This window comes from Mastomys coucha, unplaced genomic scaffold (assembly GCF_008632895.1).
Source record: "Mastomys coucha isolate ucsf_1 unplaced genomic scaffold, UCSF_Mcou_1 pScaffold1, whole genome shotgun sequence".
Lineage (NCBI taxonomy): Eukaryota > Metazoa > Chordata > Mammalia > Rodentia > Muridae > Mastomys > Mastomys coucha.
This window is the reverse complement of record NW_022196891.1, coordinates 26,525,472-26,551,170: the sequence shown is the minus strand read 5'-3', so window position 1 is coordinate 26,551,170 and position 25,699 is coordinate 26,525,472. Positions and strand designations below refer to the sequence as shown.

General features: G+C 38.8%; 1 protein-coding gene across 2 annotated transcripts in view; it reads right to left on the bottom strand.

The window, feature by feature from the left end:
- The window catches only part of Thsd7b (thrombospondin type 1 domain containing 7B), an 895,860-nt gene that overhangs the window by 110,130 nt on the left and 760,031 nt on the right, over positions 1 to 25,699 (bottom strand). Inside the window, exon 16 of one of the 2 annotated variants that reach the window (XM_031381317.1) lies at positions 14,293 to 14,298. The exons of the other annotated variant lie outside the window; for it this stretch is intronic. Coding sequence (XP_031237177.1) covers positions 14,293 to 14,298 — 6 coding nt within the window. The remainder of the gene's footprint in view (positions 1 to 14,292; positions 14,299 to 25,699) is intronic. 2 annotated transcript variants of the gene reach the window in all.

The following is a 25,699-nucleotide window of genomic DNA, read 5'->3' as shown; positions in this document are numbered from 1 at the left end:
TGCTATTCATTCTAGCTGACGAATGTCTGCCTTTCCCTCAAAGCCTAGAAAATTCAACACCTTCATTGTCATAGACTGAGCTTTTGAGATCCATATACAGTAGCCCAGCATGGTGGCAAGGGCTGCAGGGTGTTTGCCTGGGGAACAAACACACACTCAGGTCTCACCTCAACCCTATCTGTGTTGAGTATCTTTTCAGTATCTTAATTTATTTCACCTTAGTTCTATTCACAATCCATATAATTTAGACATTAAATAATGTGGAGAGAATATGCCATTTTTTGGCAGGAGGCAGGGAAGGCTATGCTTTGGTAGGTCTTATTTCCATCAAACATAGGGGATCTTAATGAATATTAGATATCCTGAAACAGATTTTTGAAGGTACCCAGTTTGCAAAATGGCTTTTATTTAATTCCCCCAATGCAGCCCACTCTATGGCACCATGAGTATTTTTACAAAAGTCAATAAAATGGCACACAATGGAAATACCTGCCTTTTTCTGAAGATCTGGCATGATGAAAAACCAGGAGATCTGTCTCATAAAACCCCTGTTGTTCATCAGGTCAGGACTCCTCATCCGCCCCCACATCTGAGGTTCAGAACCACTCAGAGTAGGCAAGAATGCAACAGGACAGTCAAGGATAAAGATTAACTCCATAGGTTCTGATTTCCCCCTGCCATCTTTTCATTCTGGCTACTGTGTACTGCTGTTTGCAGATTTTATTATTATAGCTTTATAATGAAATGTGTTACCGTGTGGACTTTATCAGGAAATCATATGAAAATGTTCTGCAGCGGAGAAATGAGCCGTGGGAAAGTTAAATGAAAATCAGTTCTAAATGGCACAAATTAGGGGAAAATAACAGCTTTTAATAGGGCCATAGATGCTAACTACATTGCTGAAAACTCTAAATCCTCTGAGAGAGGCAGTAGTTCATTCTCCTGGAAATGAGTCCTGTTTATTACGTCTTCGCTGGGGATCTGAGTTTTTATAATTTTGCCAGCTCCAGATTCATATCATAAACCCATTCACTAAGTCAGGCTTTTAATATTCATGAAATAAACCTGCACTTGCTGCAGTGGATCAGTTTAATTAAGCAGTGCTTGCAGAGACCTCCTTTCCAGCTAGACGAACTTCATTGCAAAAGCTTGGAAGTGAGGCCTCGGTGGGCTCTGGGGTTGTCTTTATTATATATCATAGCCTTAGAGTTCAAGGGCTTAAAATCACATGTCAAAAACCTTTAATAAATGCAGAGGTAGTAAGAGAGAAAAGGTTGAATGGGGGATGGAGAAAGAAAGGATTCAGAGCCTCTGATTAGTTGTAATGAAACTTGCAGCAAAGCTGCCCCTGATGGCCTAGGTAAAATACTTCAGCTCCGAGGCCTCTAGCTTCAACACTGAGGACTTAGCAGAACTGAAATCTGTTCTGAGTCCCATTTGGGACCAAAGATCTTGGTAAGTTGGAGCCAGGCTCTATCCTACTGCAATGAAATATGATGGTCCCTAGGAGTACTGAGATCCTTAGCACAATGTGTTTCCTGCCGCCCTAAGTGTTGGGAACACTTCATATAAGACATGTGTGTCTTTGCCTCTATGAAACTAGGGTTCTCCTAATTCTAAGAACTTCCCTCCTAGTCTTTCTCTGTGCATATTATCTCTGTCTCTTTTCCATGGCTCCCACTTTCTCTCCAGATGGGTTCTACTCCTCAGCTTGCTAAGATGATCATTTTGCAAGTTAGTTAATAACTCTCACTTGTCTCTGTCTTGACTTTGAAGTGCCACATTACTCCAAAAGCTTTGTATCCAGTTTCACTAGTCATGTTCTTGTAATGTGATCATGAAGATCAGCCCAAAGGCAGTTGTGCCCACATTCTGTTCAATTGTGCCATCATGATCCTGTGTGTAAGATATTCTGCCTCAAGTCTTCATCATCGGAATCACTTGAGTTTGGCAAGGTTTATATGAGCCTTGTGCATAGCTAAGAATCTGGAGCATGGATGTGGCTATCTGAGAATTTCATTCTGGAGATGCCTGATGCTGGTAGGCATCTTCTGCTCCATTTGTTGCAGTTGATCAACAGCCACCAAAAGATGACTTGTATTAATGACATTTTTTCATGATGTTCCCAAATATCTGGTAGACAGCAACATAAGGGAAGAAAATTTTGGCTCATAATTTGAAGTTACAATCTATCCTGGCAGGGAAGACAATGGCTTGAGTCTTTAGCAGCATGGGATACAACTGGTTGTATCACGTCATCAGTCAGAAAGCAGAGAGCAGAGCAGAGTCATGGGAAGGTTACAAAACCTCAAGGCCCACCAACCTATTAATAAATTCCTCCAGAAAGACTCTGAACACTAAAGGCTCTATAGCAGTGGTCTTCAATCCTCTGGGTGTGTGTATCAAACAATCTTTTTATAAGGAATCCTAAGACCATTGGAAAATATAGATACTAACATAATGATTCATAAGAGTATTAAGATTACAATTATGAAGTATCAATGAAGATAATTTTATGGTTGGGGGTTACCACAACATCGGAAACCATATTGAAGGGTCGCGGCCCTAGAAATGTTCAGAACCACTGCTCTGCAGCCTCTCAAAACACTGGCACCAATGAGGGGGTCAAATGTTCAAACTGGGAGCCTGTGGGGGACATTTCACCCTGAAAGCTTAAGAATACTACCTGCTTCTTAGTGGTCAGATGATGTTGGTAGGCAGCTCTCTAGATTTTCAGGCTACAGAGTCAACCAATCACATACCCCAAGCACTCAAAATGAAATACTGTATCTGTCAGATTATTTCCATTATCATTATATTTTAAAATAAGGAGACAACCATTTCTATATTCTTTATATTGTTTTACTTATGATAAGTAACAGAGAGTTGACTTAAAATATACCTGAGAAAGTGCATTGGCCAATCTGTTAATACTATGCTATTTGCATAATGTACTTGAATGTGTACAGACTTTAGTTTCTGCAGACAGTCCTCGGACTAGCCCCTTGAGGATATTGAGGGTAGTCATAGTTTAAAATTCCTACAAAAGGAAAACCATAAAATAAGTGTTTGAAGGTGTCTATCAGATAACATCTATTTCTTTATATAGAAAATTACATAAGCAATTTATCCTTAATCTTTGGGTATAAAGGCGCTTTTGACAATTTTAAAAAGGAAGGGTAGCTTTATAAAAACAATAACTTCTGAAACTGAAGCAAGAACAGACACATGTCTTTAGAGTGGTTAGAGTTATTTTAATTAAAAAGGTGGATTGAAGAGAAAAATCCATAAATGTTTTCAAACTGGCATCTATGGGCAAATCATCCTGCTTATCATTTCATGCTGGGTTCCTCATGGGGAAATCCCCAGTTGGTTTTCTCTGTAGATTATTTCTAGGTCAGGTAAACATACTCAGAACTGTTGGCAATCATCAGTTTAGTTCAAGTGCTGATGTGAGGCTGGCTACCCCGTCTGCTTCCCAGGCATGTGTTCATTCTAGATTTTCCATCTGAGTGGCTACTGCAAAGGCATCCTCAGAGTGCCATCACACCGGACTGGTTAGCAGTCACCATTGGCTTTACTTATGCATTCTGTATTTTTAATTTGATATCAAAAATCATCCTCACAATGCTAAATGAACATTATTTACAAACTCTCTTGATGAATACATTATTGAACTATTATATTTTTATTAAAAAATATAGTTAGTGGCTGTATTTCCTGTATTCCCACAGTTTCCAACTGGGCTTTTCAGCATCTAAGGAGGAATTCACACACCAAACTTAACTACAGTTTCCATGACCGACGTAATCTGAACCATGTCAGTGTCATCTCTTGCCAAAAGACATGATACTGCTGTGATTAATGGAATTTTAATTTAACTTGAGAGTCCTGTGGCATTTGAATTAGTTGATCGCTTATTAGGAATTTTCCATGCCTAGACCAAGAGCAGAAGGTCCTCATCGAACAAGTTGAGCAGACAAGGTCTATGGGAACCAGACATCTCCAGGGTAGAACTCTCAGGTAGCCATGATCACACTCCAGCTCAGCTATTTGCTTCTTTAAGCTTTAGTTGTTTTTTTACCTATACGTACAGATCACATCAACCTTGCTGAACTCAAAGAAGACAGGGAACTGCCACCTCTTCATATAAATAAGAAGTTGACTATGAAGAAGCCTACACACTAAATTTGCAACACTGCTTAGATTTTAGTAAGTAGCACTCTGGACGGAATAGCTTTTTCCCCCTGAAAGTGAGAATGAAGGGTTTTCTCCCCAGAGCAACTCTCAATGACATTTTTCTTCCTACAGATGTACAGTCTTCTTTTTGGCCTAATTCCATAATATATATATTTTTTAAAACAGGGTTTCATCATGTAACCCTGGTTGGCCTAGAATTCACAGATGTCTGTTTGACTCTGTGTCTGGAGCACTGAGATTAAAGACCTTGCTGCATTAGTCATCTCCTAAACACCGAGTATTCGATATCAAAGCCGACACTTTCACTCAGAGAAAACGGTCTGGGTTGCTTTGACTTGAATGCAGTTGTCCTACTTACTCTGAGGGCACACAGGGATTCTGGACCCAAAGTCTTAGATCGCGAGATTGAGAGTAGAAATTTGGTGTGATCATTGGTTTTTGAGCGGGGCTTCTAAGAAATCATTAGATTAGGTCATTAGTCAAGAACTCTACTTACTAAAGCTGTGGTGGCTTCATAAGGACCAGGGGAGAACACACAAGCACAGAAGTACATGCATTCCATGCATGGGGTGATTCAGTTGTAGGGCCTGTGCAAGAATGGGGTGTGCCATTTGGGCTTCCAGTCATAAAAACTGTGGCTAAAAGTACCTCCCCACCCCAAGTATTTATTGTAGAAGTGAAAATCTGACTATTAGATGAGTGATTAACATAGATCTAATTTCCCCTTGTGATGACAGAAATGAGACCAAAGCATTCTAGACTGCATAACTATATATCCACTTCTTCCATGCTGTGTGGAATGTCACACAGCATCATGTTATCACTACACAATGTGATTCATAGAGAGGGGCTGCAAGGCTCTCATCCAAAGGCCCAGAATTACCTGTGATGACATAGTTTAGATTATTCGCAGTGACAAATCACTAGACATGGTTTAATTTAAAAGCTCTATATACCTCAAACATCCCCAATATGATATTCAGAATATGAAATATTACAAAACCTGCATTTTTGAACAGCCATATGATATCACAGGTCAAACACTTCATGTTTTACCTCATGAGATGGGTTGCAATTAAAATGAGTACACTAAAAATACTGCATGAATTAGCTTTAGTTTATATGTACACACACAAATGACTTTTGTGTATGGATTTGGTTCCCTTCCCCAAGGCATCTTATTATGTGGATACAACATTCCAAATTCAAGATAAATTCCCACAACCTGTCTCAAGTATTCCAGATGCGGATATACCACCTGTCATGTTATATCTTCACTTGTACCTGATTTATGATTTTTATTCTGTGCTATTCAAGTGAACGTGAAAATAAATCATGGCCTTAAAGTGAAATGCACCATAAAGAGCAGCCAGTCAGCAGCATCAATTATTGTTTTTTTTTTCCTCAGCCTTATAATCTGTATGATAGTCTACAAGGACAACAGTAACATGCATGTGTGCACTCACCATATCTAGTGTGACTTACGGAGCAGAGAAAACATACTGACCAAGGCAATGTGGAGAAGCTCATGTAAAAAGCCTAACTGGACCCCATAGCCCTCGACAGAAAGTCTCATGAATACAACATGAGGAAGAATCCTTCTCTCGGGTCTGTATGCCTTGCCTTTGTCAGTATCATTGGGAGAGATGCTTCTTACTGACGTGTTCCGTGTGTAATGAAATGACAAGAAAATATGGAGATTGTTCACGGAGTGCAGGGATCCCAGCCACAGTGGCCGTTCCAATTTTCATAAAAAAGATTGCAGTTCTGTGTCAAACTCAAGTGAACAGCAGTTATACTGTGGCAGCAATGATTGATATTTCCAGAAAACACTGGATGAGGCAAATTCCTCTTACTTTCAGAAAAGGAATAGAAAAGAGATCACAAACATAACAGACATGAAATGAATCAATCACTGGAGGACAGGTGCATGGTTCCACTTGCATCAGGTGTCTACTGTAATCAAAGGGATGTGAGAAAAGAACAGGACAGCGGGGCGTGAGGATGGGGCTGGGGAGATGGAACATTGCTAATCAACTGGTGCACAATTTCTGTTACACAAGGCGAGTTATAGAGATCTTCCGTATGGCACCATGCCTGAGAGGGCAAGTCTCTGGTATAAGTGGACATCTTTAAAAGGGTAGGTTTCACATTTAGTTCTCTTATTACAAATAACATTGTTTAAAAATTGAAAAAATTTTTACCTTTCTGAAGATTTTTGTCTCAGAGAGGTTTAGAGTACAAGGGACTATTGTATGCAATCTCGTGTAAAAACAGAGAGATGATGGCTAGATAGGTATTTGGATAGATGCGAGATAGATGATAGGAGATGATAAAAAGATGATGGGTAGAAATGATGGATGGTAGGTGGGAGATAGATGATAACTAGATTATTGGTAGATTTTGGGTAGAAATGATAGATATGTGAGAAAATGTAGAGAGAAATAGGCAGGCAGACAGACAGACAGACATTCAGATACATATATTTAGATACTAAGCCTGTGTCCTAGAGTATCATAGCCCAAATTCCACCATGATAGTAGTTTTCTCTGTGGTAATAGAAACGAAACTGGAAGGTGGAGAGAGGGATCATTGGTTAAGAGCCCACACTGCCCTTACAGAGGGCTAGAGGTGGTTCCCAGCTCATGACTGCTGAAGCTCCAACACCCAGTTTCACCTGCAATCTCATGTCCATAGAGCACATACCCATAGATATAATTTAAAAAGTTAGAGAGAGAGAAGGTGGGGGAGGGGAGGGAGAGAAAGAGAGGAGGGGAGGGAGAGAAAGAGAGAGGGAGAGAGAGAGAGAGAGAGAGAGAGAGAGAGAGAGAGAGAGAGAGAGAGAGAGAGAGAGAGAGAGAGAGAGAGAGACTAAAAATGAGACTGGCTTTGTAGATGTCACAGGATACCCATAACTCAAAGAAATAAGGTGAGGCTAAAATACTCATTCACTAACATCTATCTTCTCAGGACCATTGGTGATATTTGATGTTTATCAAGGAAGGTAGAACGTGCTTGACCTCAAGCTTGTGGCTTTTTATTGTATAGGAAATGAAAGCTTTGAGGTGGAAAGCTTTCTTCATGTGCTTTCCACAGTGAGAGGGCACTTAGCGAGTTAATTCGAGTGGCTAGGAGTTTCACACTTTTCTGGTTTCTGTCTTTAGGATACAAATTTCCACCTACTTGTTCAATGTGAGCAAGAAACCTATGGCAAACACCCAGGAAAACAAAATAATTTGTATCATAAAAAGTGTTTGAATAAGGAAGCTATATATCCCAATGTACTCATTGCAGGAAGTCCTGTTAAGTGTGTGGTTAGACTATCAAATGCAAATGCTAAGGAATAGTAGCCTACATTGAACTGATGTGGACAAGTGGGTTATTAATCAATGAAGTATACAAATAGAAATCTAAATGTAATTCTCACAAATGGTTCACAGATGCCACGATGCATAAAGGATGGAGTCTGGGGACTGTAGGTAATGGGGTAAGAAAATGGAAGAACGATGAAGTAGGATTTCATAAGGCTTGTGATAGTCATAGCAGGAAGTAAAGGTGGGGCAGACTAAACCATCCGGAATGTGAAGAAGATGCGGTGAGTGGGAAGGTCAAAGCGGAAGGACACCGGTGCAGTCTCTGCACGAGGTCACTGGCAAGGTTAGGGAACATCTGAGCATCCTAACCACTGTCTCTGGTAAGGGTCTCAAGAAGCTTCTAATGTTAAGAGGAGAAGATGCTGTAAGATACGGGGGTGAAAAATGACAGAGTCAATCAAAACAGCTATGAGACTTTTTAGGATCATTTAAACTTAGTCTAGGATAGAGGGAAGTGCTCACGTTTCTGTTTTATAACCCACAGAGGGAGAGAAAGGAACGTCAAGTGCTTCCTGAGCGCCCTGGATTCTGGGGAGTATCCATCCTTCAAGAGAAGGGCAGTGGAAAGTGTAAGCTGCCTGCCAAGAAAAGTACCTCTGAACACATTTCCTTTTCCCCTTTATGCTGGCTTACCTGGGATAAATCCCACACCAGGTGAGACCCGAAAGCAACCAAGCCTTCTGAAAATGTGTTTCAAATGACTGCTGTCATCCCCAGGAGCAAGACCAAAACCTCAGTCTGACTGAGTTCCAGGAGCAAGTCCAAAAGGAAAGCCCTTAATTAGCAGGAACCACCTTTTCACACTGCCCCTCCCCCCAGTGGTCTCAGGCCCAATGCTACAGCCAGTTGACCGCCATGGCAAGCAAACCTTCCCCTACTATGAAATACACCCGAGTTCTCCAACATAGCTCATCCACAGCCTGTCAGAAAACAAGAAGGAAAATAAGAAGAAACCATGAGTGTGTTCTTTATTCTGCCTAGAGAGAGTTTTAAAGAAGTAAAAATTTACAGGCTCTACACTGTTGCAAACTTGCCCAATGTCCAAAATGAAGCTGTAGTCCTCATAGTGGGAGATAAAAGATGAGATTACCGCAGGATCCCAGACAGTGGGCCAATTACTAGGATCTTGTAGTTTTGGGGGGAAAAATCTAAAGATTAAAACAGTAATAAAACACCCTTAAAAAGATTATTATATAGAAAACACCCGCTAGCAATATCTACAGGTGCATGTGCATGCACACACACACAGACACCAAATCAAAACAACAACAGCAACAAAGACTCAACGACATGTGACCTTCCTGCTCTCCCATAGAAAAATGGGCTGAGATGCTCTCTGAGTGCACAGGCCCTTTGTAGGTTAGAGATTAATGTTAGGCACAGCACAGAACGGCTTTAAACAATATGAGTCTGTAGTATATGTCCTTCCACAGTGAACTTGCTCTGTCTAGGATGAGGATGAAGTGGAAGGTAGAGGCAGATGTGGAGGTTTTATAACCATGGAGCCCATGGCCCGACCTCTGAAGAGAGAACAGCAGGATTGATTTGAGTAATGGAATCCCTGCCATTCACTTGCAAGCTGATAAATTGGGATCTTGGCTCTGATTTCCACCTTAATTCCATCAGTCCAACACATGTATTAAGGACTAATTGAAAGCTGCAGTTTTATGGAATAAAGAGTATTTTGTTCTAAACGTTCTTCTTCCGAGGCAGCCAGTATTGGAGAGAAAGGCAGAAACAGCCTTCTGCCTCATAGTATAATAAAAGCAGAATATATTGCCGAGCAGAGAGTGATTATTTAAAGCCAGCCTTACTTGGCCTTTATCCTAGTAAGTGTATGTGGTTGAGCAAAAGAAAAATAGCTGATGATCCTGCATCAGCAACGCTCAGTAAGTGGAACTATTTCTCTAAGAAGCAAAGTCACGTGGGCTTTAAAATGTGCACCAGAATGGCCGGGCTACGCATTTATGCAAAGAGGGCAGGCTTCCTTCCATAAGCTTGGCTTTGATAATGAGTTAAAATGTAAAACTCACTTGTAAAATTCACTGCCAGATTACAACTAAAACCTAAAAACGCTGTAAATCACATTTTCGGAAACAAAAGTACCAACTTTGACACATTTGGAAAGAAAAGAAGCAAGCAGACAGAATTGTGTGCAGCTGGGTTCCGGTCTGCACTCTAGAGCAGCACATTGGCACCTACACAGAGTATCACATACACGGAGGGAATAAAGCCGTGCAGAAGAGCTTCCAGGCAACGTCACTGAGGCCACACACTCTGACACCATTGTCCCCAGAACCTAAACCTTCTGTCATTTTCACTAATTGTGTAAGCATTGTCAAATTTGATCTAATTTCATGTCTAATTGCTTTAGTGATGTGATCCCACTTTAGGATGTTTCTGGAAAGCTGAAATCCAAGGGAATCCACAACCTTTAATACTTATCCCATTTATATGAATCCAAAAGTCATCCATTTACCTCTGATTTATCTGAGTATTGCTGATAGTAACCAAAATATCATTACTTTCCTATCCCAACTAAGGATGTCCTAGGCTAATTAAGAAAACAAACCTATGTTTCGGCAAGCTCCCATTTAATATTACTCTCATTCTGTTCCAGTTCACTGTGCATAGCTAAAGGCAGACCCTGCTGGCATGGGGTGGCTGCCTCACAGTGACAACTTGCATTCAGAACACGGACATCCGTGTCTTAACCCAATACTTAGGTTGCACACAATGTGTGGTGTAAGCTGGACTCACAAAATTTTCATGTCAGTGCATGTGGGCTAAGTTCCAGAAAGCATAGAACTTGTTGTTCTAGACTCAGGTTGGCAAACACATGGGGCAAGGGTGTCTGTTAAAATATATTCTGCCTTAGCAGGGAACACACTGCTTCTAATTGATGAAGTGACATTTTCAGGGCAGTTTCTGGGATGGGAAACATCAGGCTGTTTGTTCATATTGGATTTCTGTCCGTCACTGTAGAATTCCTTGGTTGGCTCCTATTAAATTGATAATGCAGTCTTCTCTGGGGGTGGCTTCATCTCAGAGAAAGGTGGAGTGAGCTCTTACATCTTGTGAAAGAAGATGCGTGGTGGCGCCGCGAGCAAAGCAAACCAGTCCAAAGGAAGCCATGGAAAGAGTTTTGTTTCAGGTTCCGCCATTGATTTTTTTTCTGGGCCATCCACTTAGGGAGCCCTTGGGGCCTAGAATTTCTCCTCATAACCTGGCATTAATAGTGATCATATTCAGAGACATGTAGCAATGGCATGTGTGCTTGGGAAACCAAAAGAATTCACCGTATCAAGTAACATTTGTTTTGAGCATTATTATGACACGAAGACAAAGTAATTCTGAAGCTACAAATCAGCCTCATTTTTGCCATCATAAAATGCACCTGAACTCCCAAGTAGTCCCATCTAATAAACTTTAAATACTTGCTAACACTGCACCCTTACAGCCTGGGAGAAGCAAGGGAAAAGAATGAAATGCATGCCTTAAAGTTTTATGCTTTTCACACCCTCTGAGCTCCGATAAACTGCTGAGGACAGGAGCTGCCCAGAGAGTAACTGCTGAGCCAGCAAACCATCCCAGCCACCCTCCAAACCCTTCACTGCCTCTCATAAAGAGACAAGCAGGATTTACAATGCCATGGTCATGTCAACTCTTGGTATTTCTCGTGTGTCTGGAATGTTTCTCCCTAAAAAGAAAAAGTCTTTTATGCTGAAAGACTTCATTGAAATTGTGCCATTCTCTACTGAGGGATGACATACTCTGTCCATTCAAGGTAAACAATATTGATGAGGGATACAAAGAAAGGAGTGTATGGACCCCACAGAGTAACTCATGATTGATGTGAAATATCTGATGGCTACAGTTACAGATTGTCATTTTTCTTTTTTAAAAAACATTATTTAAAATTTTGGTGTGTGAGTGTTTAATCAGAATGTATGTATATGAGCCACATGTATGCCTAGAGCCCATGGAGGCCAGAAGAGGACATCGGATCTCTGGAACTGGAGTTATTGATGGCTGTGAAGTTCACGTGAGTGCTGGGAGCCAAGCCCAGTGTCTCTATGAGATTAACAAGTATTCATATAATTAACCACTGAGCAATCTTTCCAGCCCGGAGATTATATTTTTTTTTCTCAATTGAGCTGAACCTTCATGATTATTCCTACATTAACTCAGCAGACACTTCCTGATGTCTGCGCATCCCCCTCCCCCTTCCATCTACAAACCACTAATCAATATCTGCCCTATGGAGTTGCCTAGTTTTGTACATTTCATATAAAAGAGTCAAATGAACATGTAGAATTTGTATATTACCATTTTCATATAAGATGTTTATCATTCTTGTAATGTTAACATAGTCTACATTATTTCTTATGATTAAGTAAGTTCCAGTTACATGGGTGCATTGCACTGCATTCATGTTCTTTCTTCACCTATTGTGCATAAAGGGCTCATTTCTATGACCGGGCATCTATGAACACTCACATGGTAGTTTTCTCATGCATACGTGGCATCAAATATTTGATCTGCAAACCTAGGAGTGGGTGACCTTCCAAGATTGCATGGAGATGATATGTACTTTTTAGAGAAACTGCCAACAAGTGCACAAATATCTGGAACACTGAACAAGAACTGCATCAAGATCACATGAATTCACACCCTTACCAAAGTCCATGGTCACCTGACGACTTTAATATAGGCATGGAAATGGGGACAAAGTCGTACTCATCTTAGTTATCATTTGTATTTCATGTGCTTTCTGGCAGTTTGCAGATTTCCTCCAAGGACTTTTTTGGAGAAAGGCATAATCAAATGCATGTCCATTTGTTATCTAGGTCTAGCTGTTCGATTTAAAAGTTCATTGCATATCCATAGGAATACATGATAACCAAATCAATGATTTGAAAGTACATCTTCCTCCCCCAATTTGTTGCTTTCTTTCACACCAGGTTCTTTTTGTTTTGGGATTTTTGAGGTCTTTATCTACAATTTTGCTGACATTGTCAATTTTCTTTTCTATCATGTTTTAGTGATTTGCACCCCTGCTTATTCACACATATTCTGCCTGTGGAAGAGTTGGGTAATTATGGCCATATTGCCCACAAAGCCTTTTGTATATATCACATTCTCTCTGTATTACTGTCTATTTTACACAAGACAGCATAAACTACATTAAAACACCAGTTTTAAAATTTCTGTAAAGTAGTGCTTAGTTTGGGGGTTGTTTTCAAATGTGATCTCTTAAAGTGCAAAGTAAATAAAAATGAAATAGTCTGGGAGGGCGGGTAAAAATTGAATATTCAGAAGGAAATGTCATGAACTCAAGAATATCCATCCATGGTCTTCAACCTTAAAAATGACTTTAAGAACATGGCAAAACTTTTTGAGTCATGAAGCTAAAATAATCCATGAAGTCCTATGTATCATGCAACATAATACACATCTCTCCATGTAAAGGGACATTATTTGTAAACAGAGAAAACATTTAAATAGGATTAGAAGTATTCATTTTGATCAACTTTTACAACAATCTTGGAAGTTAAACATAAGAATGTGAAATATACCTTTTATCAAAATTATCTTTTGATTAAGTTGGTTCTACATGTCCAGAGCATGAAATGGGGGTCAATCATAAGACTTGCAATGATATTTATAGACCATATAACTCACAAAGGCCAAATTGAGCATTTTAGATGGAGCTTGAGCAGATCAGAAAGTAATATACCATAAAATTATTGGATCTTAAACTCTGCACGAGGCTGCCAATCAGCAGAAGACACTGTAGGTCTAGAATTGAAACTTTACCATACCCTAGTACATGAGATCAAACCACCAACTCATTTTGTTTCCCATTTTTAATCCTTGTAAAGCTCTGAATATGAGGGAATCTGTAGTCTCCAGTGATTTATAAACTCACTTTAGCCACACTTAGCTCCCAGCCCCTAAGGCATCATAAACATCATTCCAGTCTACCATGCTTCTAGTCTCTAAAAGCATTACTGATGCTTTTATTCATTATACGGCCAACAATATTTCAAATAAGAATTGGAATGGATGGAAATAGCATGTGGATTTATTTAAACTATAAAAGTAAAGAACTTGAGATTTATCTGAGATATTGATAGAATCTTAAAAGTAGATTAATGGTTGTAAAAAATATGGAATGAATGAGAGAGCAAGAGAGAGACAAGACAGATAGAGAGCCCATGAATTTTATGAGTGCAGTAGCTGGGGATTTGGTGGTCCTAGAAGCAGTGTGAATCACTGTGTAGAATTCTTAAACACTGGAGCTACCCTGACAGTGTATCTAGAATTCTTAAGACATTTGAAAGTACAGAGTAGATTCCATAGGAGGAAGTTTTTGGCGACTGGTACATTGTGTGGGTTGAAGAAGCTCAGAGCACTGTTTTCTCCCTATTACAAATAAGGCAAGCATGACAAATTCAAGCAGATAGAAGTCATTTGGGGGCTTTCAGAAACAGCCATTCTGCCACAATATAGGAACTCATTTGATAGCAATATATATATTTTTTTAAATCAGTCCTCTACAGGATGATTTTTCCCCCTTCTATGTGTGAATGATGTTTTGATCAGGATTTACAAAGAAAGAGAGAAAAAAAAACGCTGACTTGTGAAGGAAAACCATCAAAGTTTCTTTCACTAAATGACAACAGTAAAGATGGGAAGAGACGGCAACACCAACCTGAGCCTTTGTAGGATCCGTGTTAGCAGTGCATGACGGACAAAAGGGAAAGAAAATTATAGACGCATTAGTTGAGCTGCTATTATAACACAGAATTGAAAAAAAAAAGTAAAAAGTCCTTTCCCCTGGTCATTGACTACTGATGACTACACTTGATTTGTAATTTGAATGCTTCACCCTCAGTCCGTAAGTGAAGTATCCAATGTGTGACTTGGGACACACAGACTTGATTGATATTCTCAACTTAATTCCTAAGATCAGGGGCCCAGGAATTAAAATGAAACTCTGCAGCTGAACTCAGACTCCTTAAGGAAAGGAGTGAGTTGTCAAAATTAATCAATTAGCACAGCGCAGAAATTGATATTTTTGCATGTTTCCACACCACACTGAGCAGGATTGAATTAGAGGACAGATTCCACCACACTTGTTCAAACTAGTCTTCCCTATTTTTACCAAAGCTTAAAATTTGAATTTATGTCAGTGCTATTTAAATTTTAGTCATATCTAAGACTGGACTGTACGTTCCATGAGAGCATGTCCAGGAGTACTCTTATTTCTAGTGCTATAGTCTTAATACTGAACTCATATTTGCTATACAGACCACATTTCCAAATTGGCAGAGAGATGAATGAATTCATGAATATAGTCTCAAGAAAATAAATTGTAAGTGCTTTAATATAGCTCAAAAATTACAACTCCAATCTAAAGCCCATTTTTATTTTAGTTCAATGTTTGCTCATTTATATAATAGATTAAAATCTTAATTATCAGAATAGAATTTATCAGGGAGCTAAGATGAGTACCTCAACTAAATACTCATGTATCTGGTATCTTGAAGATTCTAATTACTTTTGAATCCACCCATCCTCATTTCCATTTATAAGTAATGGTAGCTTGTACACAGAAATCACTATATAATAAACTTAGCAGGTGGCTACATTTGTTCTCGGTATTACAGAAATATCATAAAATGATTAATTTTAGAGTTATGAATTATATCAGCTAAGCATAAGAAGAATATCATTGGCTTTATATAGAATTATAAACCATTAAAATGCTTAACGATGAGAAACTCAGAAAAATCCTTGACTGAAACGGCTGCTTCATAATCTGTGTGGGCATAATTAAGTCAGTGCTGAGCAGTCAATGAGCCCTGAACAGTATTCACACAATTGCTTTACTGTACATCAGTGCCACATCTGTGCAGAGGGCTATATGCTGATGACTGACCATTGCTCCCAAATCTTGCCAATGACTGTCCATTGATTGGAATTTAGACTGTTGGCTATGGAGACTTGGAACCACAACTAGGTTCACTCCTGCCCTTGGGTGGGTCTCCAGTGGTTTCATGTCTACGCAGAGCTCTTAGAAAGGTGTTGTGTGGTGGCAAGAGCTATTTGACTTTAGTTTATTGCATCAGTATTTAAGCTATGTACAAATTCATTATTACCTTATACATGATTGATACTAAGTGGATGGAGGGATATCTCATTGAAAAACAATGAGTGATTTCATCACAGTGCTCTATTTATATGGGGTGACAAATGAAAAGCAACGAAAATTTACTTTTGGCATTTATCAGGGTACGTTGAAATAGCCTTTCAAAATCACTAACACTCACCTTAAACGTGAGAATTTGGGTGCACTGGGAGAAACCTAGTTGCCTTTGAAATTATATGTATTATTTTTTCTTTTCTGTCTTTTATAAATGTTTCAGTATCACACTTATTTAAGGCCTAGTTAAAATGTAAACTTCCTGGACACAGTGAATTCCCTGTTGCTGTTGAGCAGAATTCCTTTTACCTCTCTCTATAGCCTTTATCTTTCTCTTTAGCTGTATTCAAACTTCTTCTGTCTCTTTCCACTGTAAAATACTACCTCCATGTTAAAACTGATGTGTCAAAATTGTTTAAATCTCTCACTGGGCCAACTCTATCTCCATATATTTAAATATTATTCTCTCTTGAAAGATAATTTCACATTTCACTATTTCTTGCAATAAATTTCCTCACGTCTGTGTTTCCATAACTCCCGAGACTTAGCAGACAGTATCACAGGTTTGGATTTGTGTGCACAAATTTTGTCTCCAGAGACAGAGACTAAGTTTTGAGACTGAAGTCAGTAGCTCATCTTATGCCATTATCCATGGACCCTGACCTCCCTTCCTCAGCTTTCAACTCAGATGCACACCAGCAACTCCAGGACTGCCTCCAGGCTTTAGTCTCACATTGGTGATACATCATTGGCTCATCTTGTCTTGAGGATTACAGCGTTTTGAATTGAACAGCTACCTGTGCCTCTGCCTCTAGCCTGCAGATGGCTACTGCGGGACTTTCCAGGCCAATCATATAACCCGTCTTTTGTTCTATTGGTTTTATCCTCTAGAGTCTATATTCTTAAATCTTGGGTTATGATCCTACATGGGGGGGTCATATAACTGAATATGGAGGCTATAAAAATGAGGTGACAGCAAATGGTTTTTAATATATAATGAATAAAATTAACTTATAGTGAAATGGATGATCATTCTGCGGTGTTTCTGGTGGCTCTCCCATGTTGTATATCATGTGATGTCACTTCAGCCTTGGTTCGGAACCCAGTATTTAGGCATCCAGGCTTGTTCATGTCACCATATTATGGAGCAGCACTCACATATGCTGACTGACCTCAGATTCGAGATGATTGTAACAAATTGTAGTGCTCTTACTGTGAGCACAAAGTTTTCTGCTCTCTTAGAAGCACAACTATTTAGTTATGGAAATTAAGACTTTTCACATTTTCTTCCATCATTCCTTAGCATGTAACAAATCAGGAAGAGTTTGGGTTATATTCTACTAGAACGTTTATTTTAAAAATTGTCATTTGTGCTGCTGACTTGAGTTTCATCAGAAATCACTTTATGAATTTGTCTCGAGATTAGAACAAAATTTCTCTTTCTTTCTTCCTTCCTTCCTTCCTTTCTTTCTTCCTTTCTTTTTTTTCTCTCTCTATTTATTTATTTATTTTTGGTCTGGTCTTGCCTTATTTTTTTTATTATATATTTTCTTATTTACATTTCAAATGTTCTCCTCTTTCCTGGTTACCTCTCTGGAAAAAAAAAAAAAACCCTGTTCCATCCCCCCTCCCCCTGCTCACCAATCCACCCTCTCCCACTTCCTGGCCCTGGCATTCCCCTACACTGGGGCATAGAACCTCACAGGATCAAGGGCTTCTCCCCACATTGGTGACCAACTAGGCCATCTTCTGATACATATGCAGCTGGAGCCATGAGTCCCACCATGTGTACACTTTGGTTGGTGGTTTAGTCCCTGGGAGCTCTGAGGGTACTAGTTAGTTCATATTGTTGTTCATCCTAAAAGGCTGCAAGCCCTTCAGCTCCTTGGGTCCTTTCTCTAACTCCTTCATTGGGGACCCTCAGCTCAGTCCAATGGATGGCTGTGAGCCTCCACTTCTGTATTAGTTGGACACTGGCAGAGCCTGTCAGGAGACAGCTATATCAGGCTTCAGTCAGCCAGCACTTGCTGGCATTCACAATAGTGTCTGGGTTTGGTGATTGTATATGGGAAGTATTCCCAAGTGGGGTAGTTTCTGGGTGGTTCTTCCTTCAGTCTCTGCTCCACACTTTGTCTCTGCAACTCCTCCCATGGGTATTCTAACTACCTCAGAGTTGGCCTTAAACATCCTGTTGCCACTTTGTACTGTGTACTTATATGAAGCTCAATTATCAGCATTGATGATTGTTCAATCAAACTATAGATAGCCTCTGAAAAAGTTGAAGATAGCAGTGCCACATCCTACAGTATCAATACTCAGCTAAGATTTAATTCTTCAAATATTAAAAATAGCACAACTATATCATTGATATGTGAATTGGCAACTGGCAACTTCAGTAGCATTTAGATCCTGTGCCACTTCTCATATATTCAGACTCATGTAAACATTGATATAGGAGAGGTTATGAGTGGGAACATTTAAAAACCTCATCTTTGAGAACTTTAATTACTCTGCTGGTTCTCCTCCCCTTCTGACTACCCAGTTCTTTCTCTGCTCCAGAACAACTGATGGGTCCCAGCCCGTGAGTAGCTTTCTTCTGTTCCCAGGCCACCACAGCGCATTTCTTCATGGCTTGCACTCTCTTTGTCTTAAAGAACTATTTCCTGATTGTTCTATCCTGCAACCTAAATTTATTTTATTCATATTTCCTGCCATTATCTAATATATCAACATGCATGCATATACATATGCAAACACCCCTTCATGTGTATTTATTGGTGAACTATTTCCTTTATTAGAATATAAACTTCACTAGAATTTTGATTTCCTTAAGAAAGTAGTATCTAAAATATATTATATAATTTATTTAATAAGTAATTACCTCCTTGCATAGTAATAACCTGCTATATCTTAACTAAGGACTATGAGGATTAATAACTACAGAATAAGGAGATACGGTGAGAAGACACATCAAGGCTGTATTATATTGCATGGGTCATTACACAGAGAAATAGGGATAGGAGCTTGCAATTCATTTTCATGAAACTAGATTTGCTCATTATGTGAAATGAAATATCATTTATAGCTAATGCAAACTATAATTGAGGTGCCTCATGAGGACATATGAACATATCCTGTTCCTCAGGACCAAAACAGCACACACCTTCTCCGCAGGACCACAGATAATGAAATTTCAGCCCAGCATATGAACAAGAATGAATGGAACCACTGTATACTTGCATCACAGATCTCAGAGCATGGACTTTAAATAAAATGCTAAGGGTATGTGGAAATCTATCCTTGTGAAAACAACAGAGAAAAATAAAAATTTGAATTAAATATATGATTAAGTAGGACCTCAACAGACTAATCAGAGTATATCCTTAGGAAAATATATAAATTGAATTTATCTGTTTATTCTTGTGAAATTTTATGTCTTTATGATTAAATGAGGCATTATAACTAATGGCTATAACATTTTACCACGAGGTCACTTCAAATGGTATACTATAGGCTTTTATGTTAGAGCTCTCTGGTATGAGTCCTAATTTATAATTTCAGAGATAGGAATTACATGTTTACTCCTCAGATAAGACTATGTGTATGTTTTTATAATTTTAATATGAGATGCATAAGACCTTATCGATTAAGTGTTTATTATACATTTAGTGCATGGATTTATGCATACATGAGGAATTACATTCATTTTCCAGCAAAGCAAAAGAAAGAACAACATAAGCTCCAAATCCCTTCCTCTTCCCTGGGGTGCCTGCATTCTGTGGTCTCCTCAGAATCAGATGAGAAAGAAGATGCACTGGTTGGGAAGCTCAACTGTGATGTTCTAAATGTTTCTAGCTGGTCATTAAATGCTCTCCCATGTTCATAGTGACATCAGAGGGATCTCAATACATTACTTTATAATACAATACATCGCAATACACCAGCAACACTAAAAATATCTGCCCTACTCTTAGAACTCTGGCTCTCATTAATCCTCTCAAACCCTCCATAAATTGAAAAAGAGACATAGAAAGAGGCAACTATTTGATTTTGATGGCACAGACATAAACAATGAAGGAATAAACTCAAATCACAGGCAGGAGGAGAAATGGAAGGCTTAGGAAAATAATCAGTGTTTCAAAACTTTGTGGAACACCAAAGTTAGGATTTAAAAGTATGTACATGTGTGCTCATATATGTGATACATATATATGTATATATATATGTATACATATGTGTGTATATATATACATATATATAATATAGATATATATGTGGTTTGTGTGTGAATGTGTATATATGTGCACACACAAATGGGTACTGTTATTGTATTTACTTTTCTTTCAGATTCCAGATAAAGAAAAGCAATTTTGGAGAGAGAAAGCATTTAAAGATGCCATTGCTAAATTGCTAAATTGTCTAGTCAGTCTTTACTGTGTTTCCATGTAATAAGAGGCAATCTACCAAGCAGGCAAACAAACAACACTGTCAAAAGCAAATGGCTGGTTCCTGGAGTTCTTTAATCATGTGCAACTTACAGAAATATCACCCTAGAGAGACCCACAGCACAGGATCAGCCTCCTAGAATATAACTCCATGAAAACAGTTATAATAATTTGCAAAAAAAGAGAGATTACTTCTTTCTTTACAAAAGAGCCACTTATAGAACTCTTAACATTCGTTGCTTTGGAATAGGCAGTGGACCAGGTTACTAAGTTCTCTATAAAACCAGGAGATATCAAAGAAACAGCCAAACAATGAAGCAAGAGCAATGATAATAAATCTGCAAATTGGTTTGCTCTTTCATGCTGTATATCAGGATGGATTTAGTGACATATTCATGGCTTCAAAATGATGAGTAATGAAGTTACCGGGTTTAGGTAGGTTTAGACCTAATCAACACATGGAGATGGAGGTGCCTTCCATGGGACTATGGAGGAGAGCCAACTTAACCTGCGTTTGAAGGACAGAACTTGCTCACTTCTCTTTCTAAATTAGAAGATTCCAGAAGGATTCTGTGAAGAAGTGGAACATTCTAAGATGCTCCTACAGGTATATGTTCCATATTGAGCATATTGCTTCCCGCCTGTTATTTATACTTTCATTTACGTATGGTCACACAACATACACATGGTATTATATGACTGTATAAAATCTAGGAGCCACACGTTCAAGAAAACAGATAATATTAATCTCAGCAATATGGTCTTAATTTGTTAAATACGGTAGTCTCCTGTTACATCCATTTTTGTACAAATTGTATAAGTTTATTCTTTGTGGGTGACAAAAATCCTCTTGTGAATCTCAGCCACACCTTTCTTGTCCATTCTTCTGTTGATGTTCTCTAGGTTGGTTCCACAATTTAGCCATTGTGACTAGTACTGCAGGAAACAGGGATGTGTAAGGATCTCCATGGTATGTTGATTTATAGTTCTTGGGGAAATGCCCAGGGATGGTACAGCTGGTTCATATGGTACATCTAGGTCCAATTCTTATGAATTTTCTACATTGGTTTTCATAGACATTGAACTTAGCTTGTCTTAGAAACCAGTAGTGTACAAGAGTTACTTGAAGTAGAACATTCTTAACACATTTTAATACTGATGGAATAACGCAGGAGTGATTAATTCTGAAGAAATTAATTTAGCAAGAGTGAATTAACTGCACTTAAAGAAAGTTTTATAATTGAAAATAAAGGAAATATACTGTCTGTTTGTTTGTTAATTAATTTATTTATTTCATATGTGTGAGTATACTGATGTTGTCTTCAGACGTAACAGAAGAGGGCATTTGGACCCCATTACAGATGATTACGAGCCACTGTGTGGTTTCTGGGAATTGAACTCAGGATCTCTGGAAGAGCAGTCAGTGCTCTTAATCGCTGAGCCATCTCTCCAGTTCATACTATTTCTGCTTAATACATTAGTAGATATACTACTGAAAAAAACATTACTTTAACATACCAACTGAATTATCTTAGATTTATATATGGATATCATTTTCAATTATGTATTATAAACTGCATATATTCTTGGCGGTTCCTCTGGAAATTGGGTATAGTACTACCAAAGGACCCAGCTATACCACTCCTGGGCATATATCCAGAAGATGCTCCAACATGTAATAAGGACACATGCTCTACTATGTTCATAGCAGCCTTATTTATAATAGACAGAAACTGGAAACAACCCAGATGTACCTCAACAGAGGAATGGATATAGAAAATGTGGTACATCTATACAATGGAGTACTATTCAGCTATTAAAAACAATGAATTTATGAAATTCTTGGGGAAATGGATGGACCTGGAGAAAATCATCCTGAGTGAGGCAACCCAACCATAAAAGAAAACACATGGCATGCATTCTCTGATAAGTGAATATTAGTCCAGAAGATCGGAATACACAAAGTACAAACCACAAACCATAAGAAACTCAAGAAGAAGGAAGACCAAAGTGTGGATACTTCGTTCGTTCTTAAAAGGGGGAACAAAATACCCATCGAAGGAGTTGTAGAGACTAATTATGGAGCAGAGACTAAAGGAAGGACAATTCAGAGACTGCTTCACCTAGGAATCCTTCCCCATCATCAAATCTAGACACTATTGTGGATGCCAGCAAGTGCTGGCTGTCAGGAGCCTGATATAGCTGTCTCCTGAGAGGCTCTGACAGTACCTGACTAATACAGAAGTGGAGGCTCACAGCCATCCATTGGACTGAGTACAGGGTCCCCAATGAAGGAGCTAGAGAAGGGACCCAAGGAGCTGAAGGGTTTGCAGCCCCTTAGGACAAACAACAATATGAACTAACTAGTACCCTCGGAGCTCCCAGGGACTAAAACTCCAACCAAAGAGTACAAATGGGGGGACTAATGGCTCCAGCAGCATGCATATAGCAGAGGATGGCCAAGTTGGTCATTAATGGAAGGAGAGGACCTTGGCTCTGTGAAGGTTCTATGCCCCAGTGTAGGGGAATGCTAGGGCCAGTAAGCAGAAGGGGGTGGGATGGTGAGCAGGGGGAGGGGGGATGGAACAGGGGATTGCTTTAGTTTTGTTTGTTTTTAATTTAATTTTATTTATTTTTTATTTTTGGAGGGGAAACTGGGAAAGGAGATATTGTAAATAAAGAAAACATCTAATAAAAAAATACAAAAAAACCCAACTGTGTATTGTCTATGTATATATAAAGATATGAGTACAGATTTATGATTTTTTATGAATCCATAATTCATGTAAAATTTATATATGGAGATTTTTATCTGCATACTTATTCATTATCTACTTTACAAATATAATTTCAATTATATAATTCTAAATATTAATTATTAAAAGAACAATTGAGATCATAAAATAGACAGAGGCAAAACAAGAAAGAAAATCATAAAAAATAAAAAAGAAAGCCAACTGCATTCTATATTTGAAACTAAACTCTGAAAGACAGAAACATGTTTTGTCTTTATTCCTTAACCAAGCAGCTTAATAGTTTATAGCAAATCATTTAATTTCTTATACTTTCTAATGAGGATGTCTTATCTTGAAGATCTTAAGTTTTCCCCAAGGGCTGTGATTCCATGAAATTAAATCTAAATTAAACGCATTTCATAGGAATTGTAAAGTAAGTTATAAAGCTCATAGAAACAAAGTAATCTAGAATCATTTTCTCTTTGATCTAAAAGGTTTTCATTTTCCATAATTAGACTGTCTCTAGTTTCTTCAACAATCAGTGTTATATGAGATGGGAGAATTTCTCTTTTCAGTCCTGAAGCAGTAATAGCTACATGTAGATATGAAAACATTCATTTTGACTTTTGATGTGCTGGACCAGCAGAGTATGTCAGTATCCACTGACACCCCAAAATGCAGATTCAAGATTGTTCTAAGATGACCACTATTGTTTCTCATTCATTAATCAATGTATTCTCACTATAGCACTAAACCATTACAAACAACTTAAAATACCGAGATTTAGTGTAAAGACACAAGGCTGTGGCACAACACACCTGAAAATTAGCAGGAGAAAACAGTTGCATTGATGCCTTTGTCTGAACTTCAGCCCCAGGCACTGCAATTAACTACAGATGTGAAAAATTCCATGCAGACATAATTACGCCTAAAAATACCTAACGCAGGTGTAACTGGTCAGTTGCATCCTCCCAAGGGCACCATTGGTTAATTGTGCCAATTATTAGATAATTATAGGTATAATCACGTGAATTTCCATGGAATTTTTCCATGTGATTTTATTGCTTCCACAAGTCTAGTTTTGAAAATAAGATATAAATATAATCTTTCATAGAACTTCCACCATCAAGAGTGCGGCTTGCTGAGTGACAAAGTGCTGAAGAACTCACTCCATCTCACACTGGTTGTTCTGTGCTTGGGCATCTGCTTCTGAACTGTTACTATTGGCTTCAGATTTTCTCTCTGTTCAACACAGGGATGAGGGAAGGCATCTTTCTTTATCGGGGTACTGTCTTTAGTCCAGCGTTAAGCCTTACTGCCACAACTGACCGCAGTATGCATCTGAATATGGACGGGACTCCTTTGCAGGTCTCATGAGTGCAATCGAGGTGACCAGCGGTCATCCAAGTACTGTAGTTTGTAGGAAAGCAGGGCAGGTACCTTCTGGGTAGGACAGTGCTTGAGGCAAGAATGCTTTAACCTTCTCACAGGATGTTCTTGCTCATTTTGATCTTGTCTTATTACTTGGTAATGCAAGTAACAGGTTTGTAATCTTCATAAGGACATTAACAGTGTCCAATATGACATGCCTTGATGGATAACCTATGGCAAATAGTGCCCATTTTGATACTAGACAGCTGATTTAAGTTCTGTTTACTCTGTGTAATCACATATCAAAATTCATGGATCAATAACCTCCAGTACCTCTGTATATCAATTTCAGTAATCCAGCTCTTGCCGCATTCCTTGTGGGACCAATTCCAGGCACTTATCATTGTAATGGCAGTAGGCTCTGCCTCTGTTCCATATACTTTAGTTTCTCTTTTCCTGACTCTATTTGCTGTTTCCAGGCCTCCTGGTGTACTTCTTACAGAAGTACCCTGGTACTCTGTAAATCATGAGGATGCTATAGACTGACAGAATCCCCAGTAAGTCCTAGGAGTAGTACTGGGAAACAGGAGCTTTAGAGAGCATGAGGATATGAGGTCTCCTTACTTTGTGAAACTAGTTCTTTCTTAAAACATACATGTGTAAGTTTTAGTCTTATCTGCTTTCTGCCCTCTGAACATAATGTTTCCTCCCTTGGAGGATGCAGCTCTCAGTAGACAAGTGAGTCTGCTACATCTTGACTTTGAAGTCTCACAAACTTCCAAAAAATACCTTAAAAAATTATCCAGACTGTATCCAGCATTTTGTCATAGAAACACACCATTAACTAAGACACTCTCCTTATTGCTGACTCTTTGGAGCTTCCAATTTTGCCCATAAACGTCCATCTCTGCTGGATCCTATTTCCATCTTGGTACATACAAAGCAGCATAGTGTCACAACAGGGTCATTATTTAAGCCAGGCAAGTGTCCAGGCTGCCTTGGACACTTTTGCCAAAGTGACTCAAAGCCAGAAAGTCTTATCAAACAATCTCTTAGCCCTATATACATTGTGCTTCTGTGACACTGGCTACTGTACTGTTCTCAAAACAGTGCCCTGACAGGACACACAGTCATGTACAACAGTAAATCATCAAGTTTCAATGATTACTGAACAGATCAGATTTCAGCATCTTGAGTTAAAAGAAAGGGCTGCAAATCCATGGGATGTGTATCCATGAGCAACTTACTAGGGCTGGTGTTGTGGCTCAACTGGGCATTGGCAGAGATAGTACAGACCCTAGGCTTGGTTCCACTATCATATCATAATAATCTCTGGTCAGCTTTATTTATGATCTCTCTCTC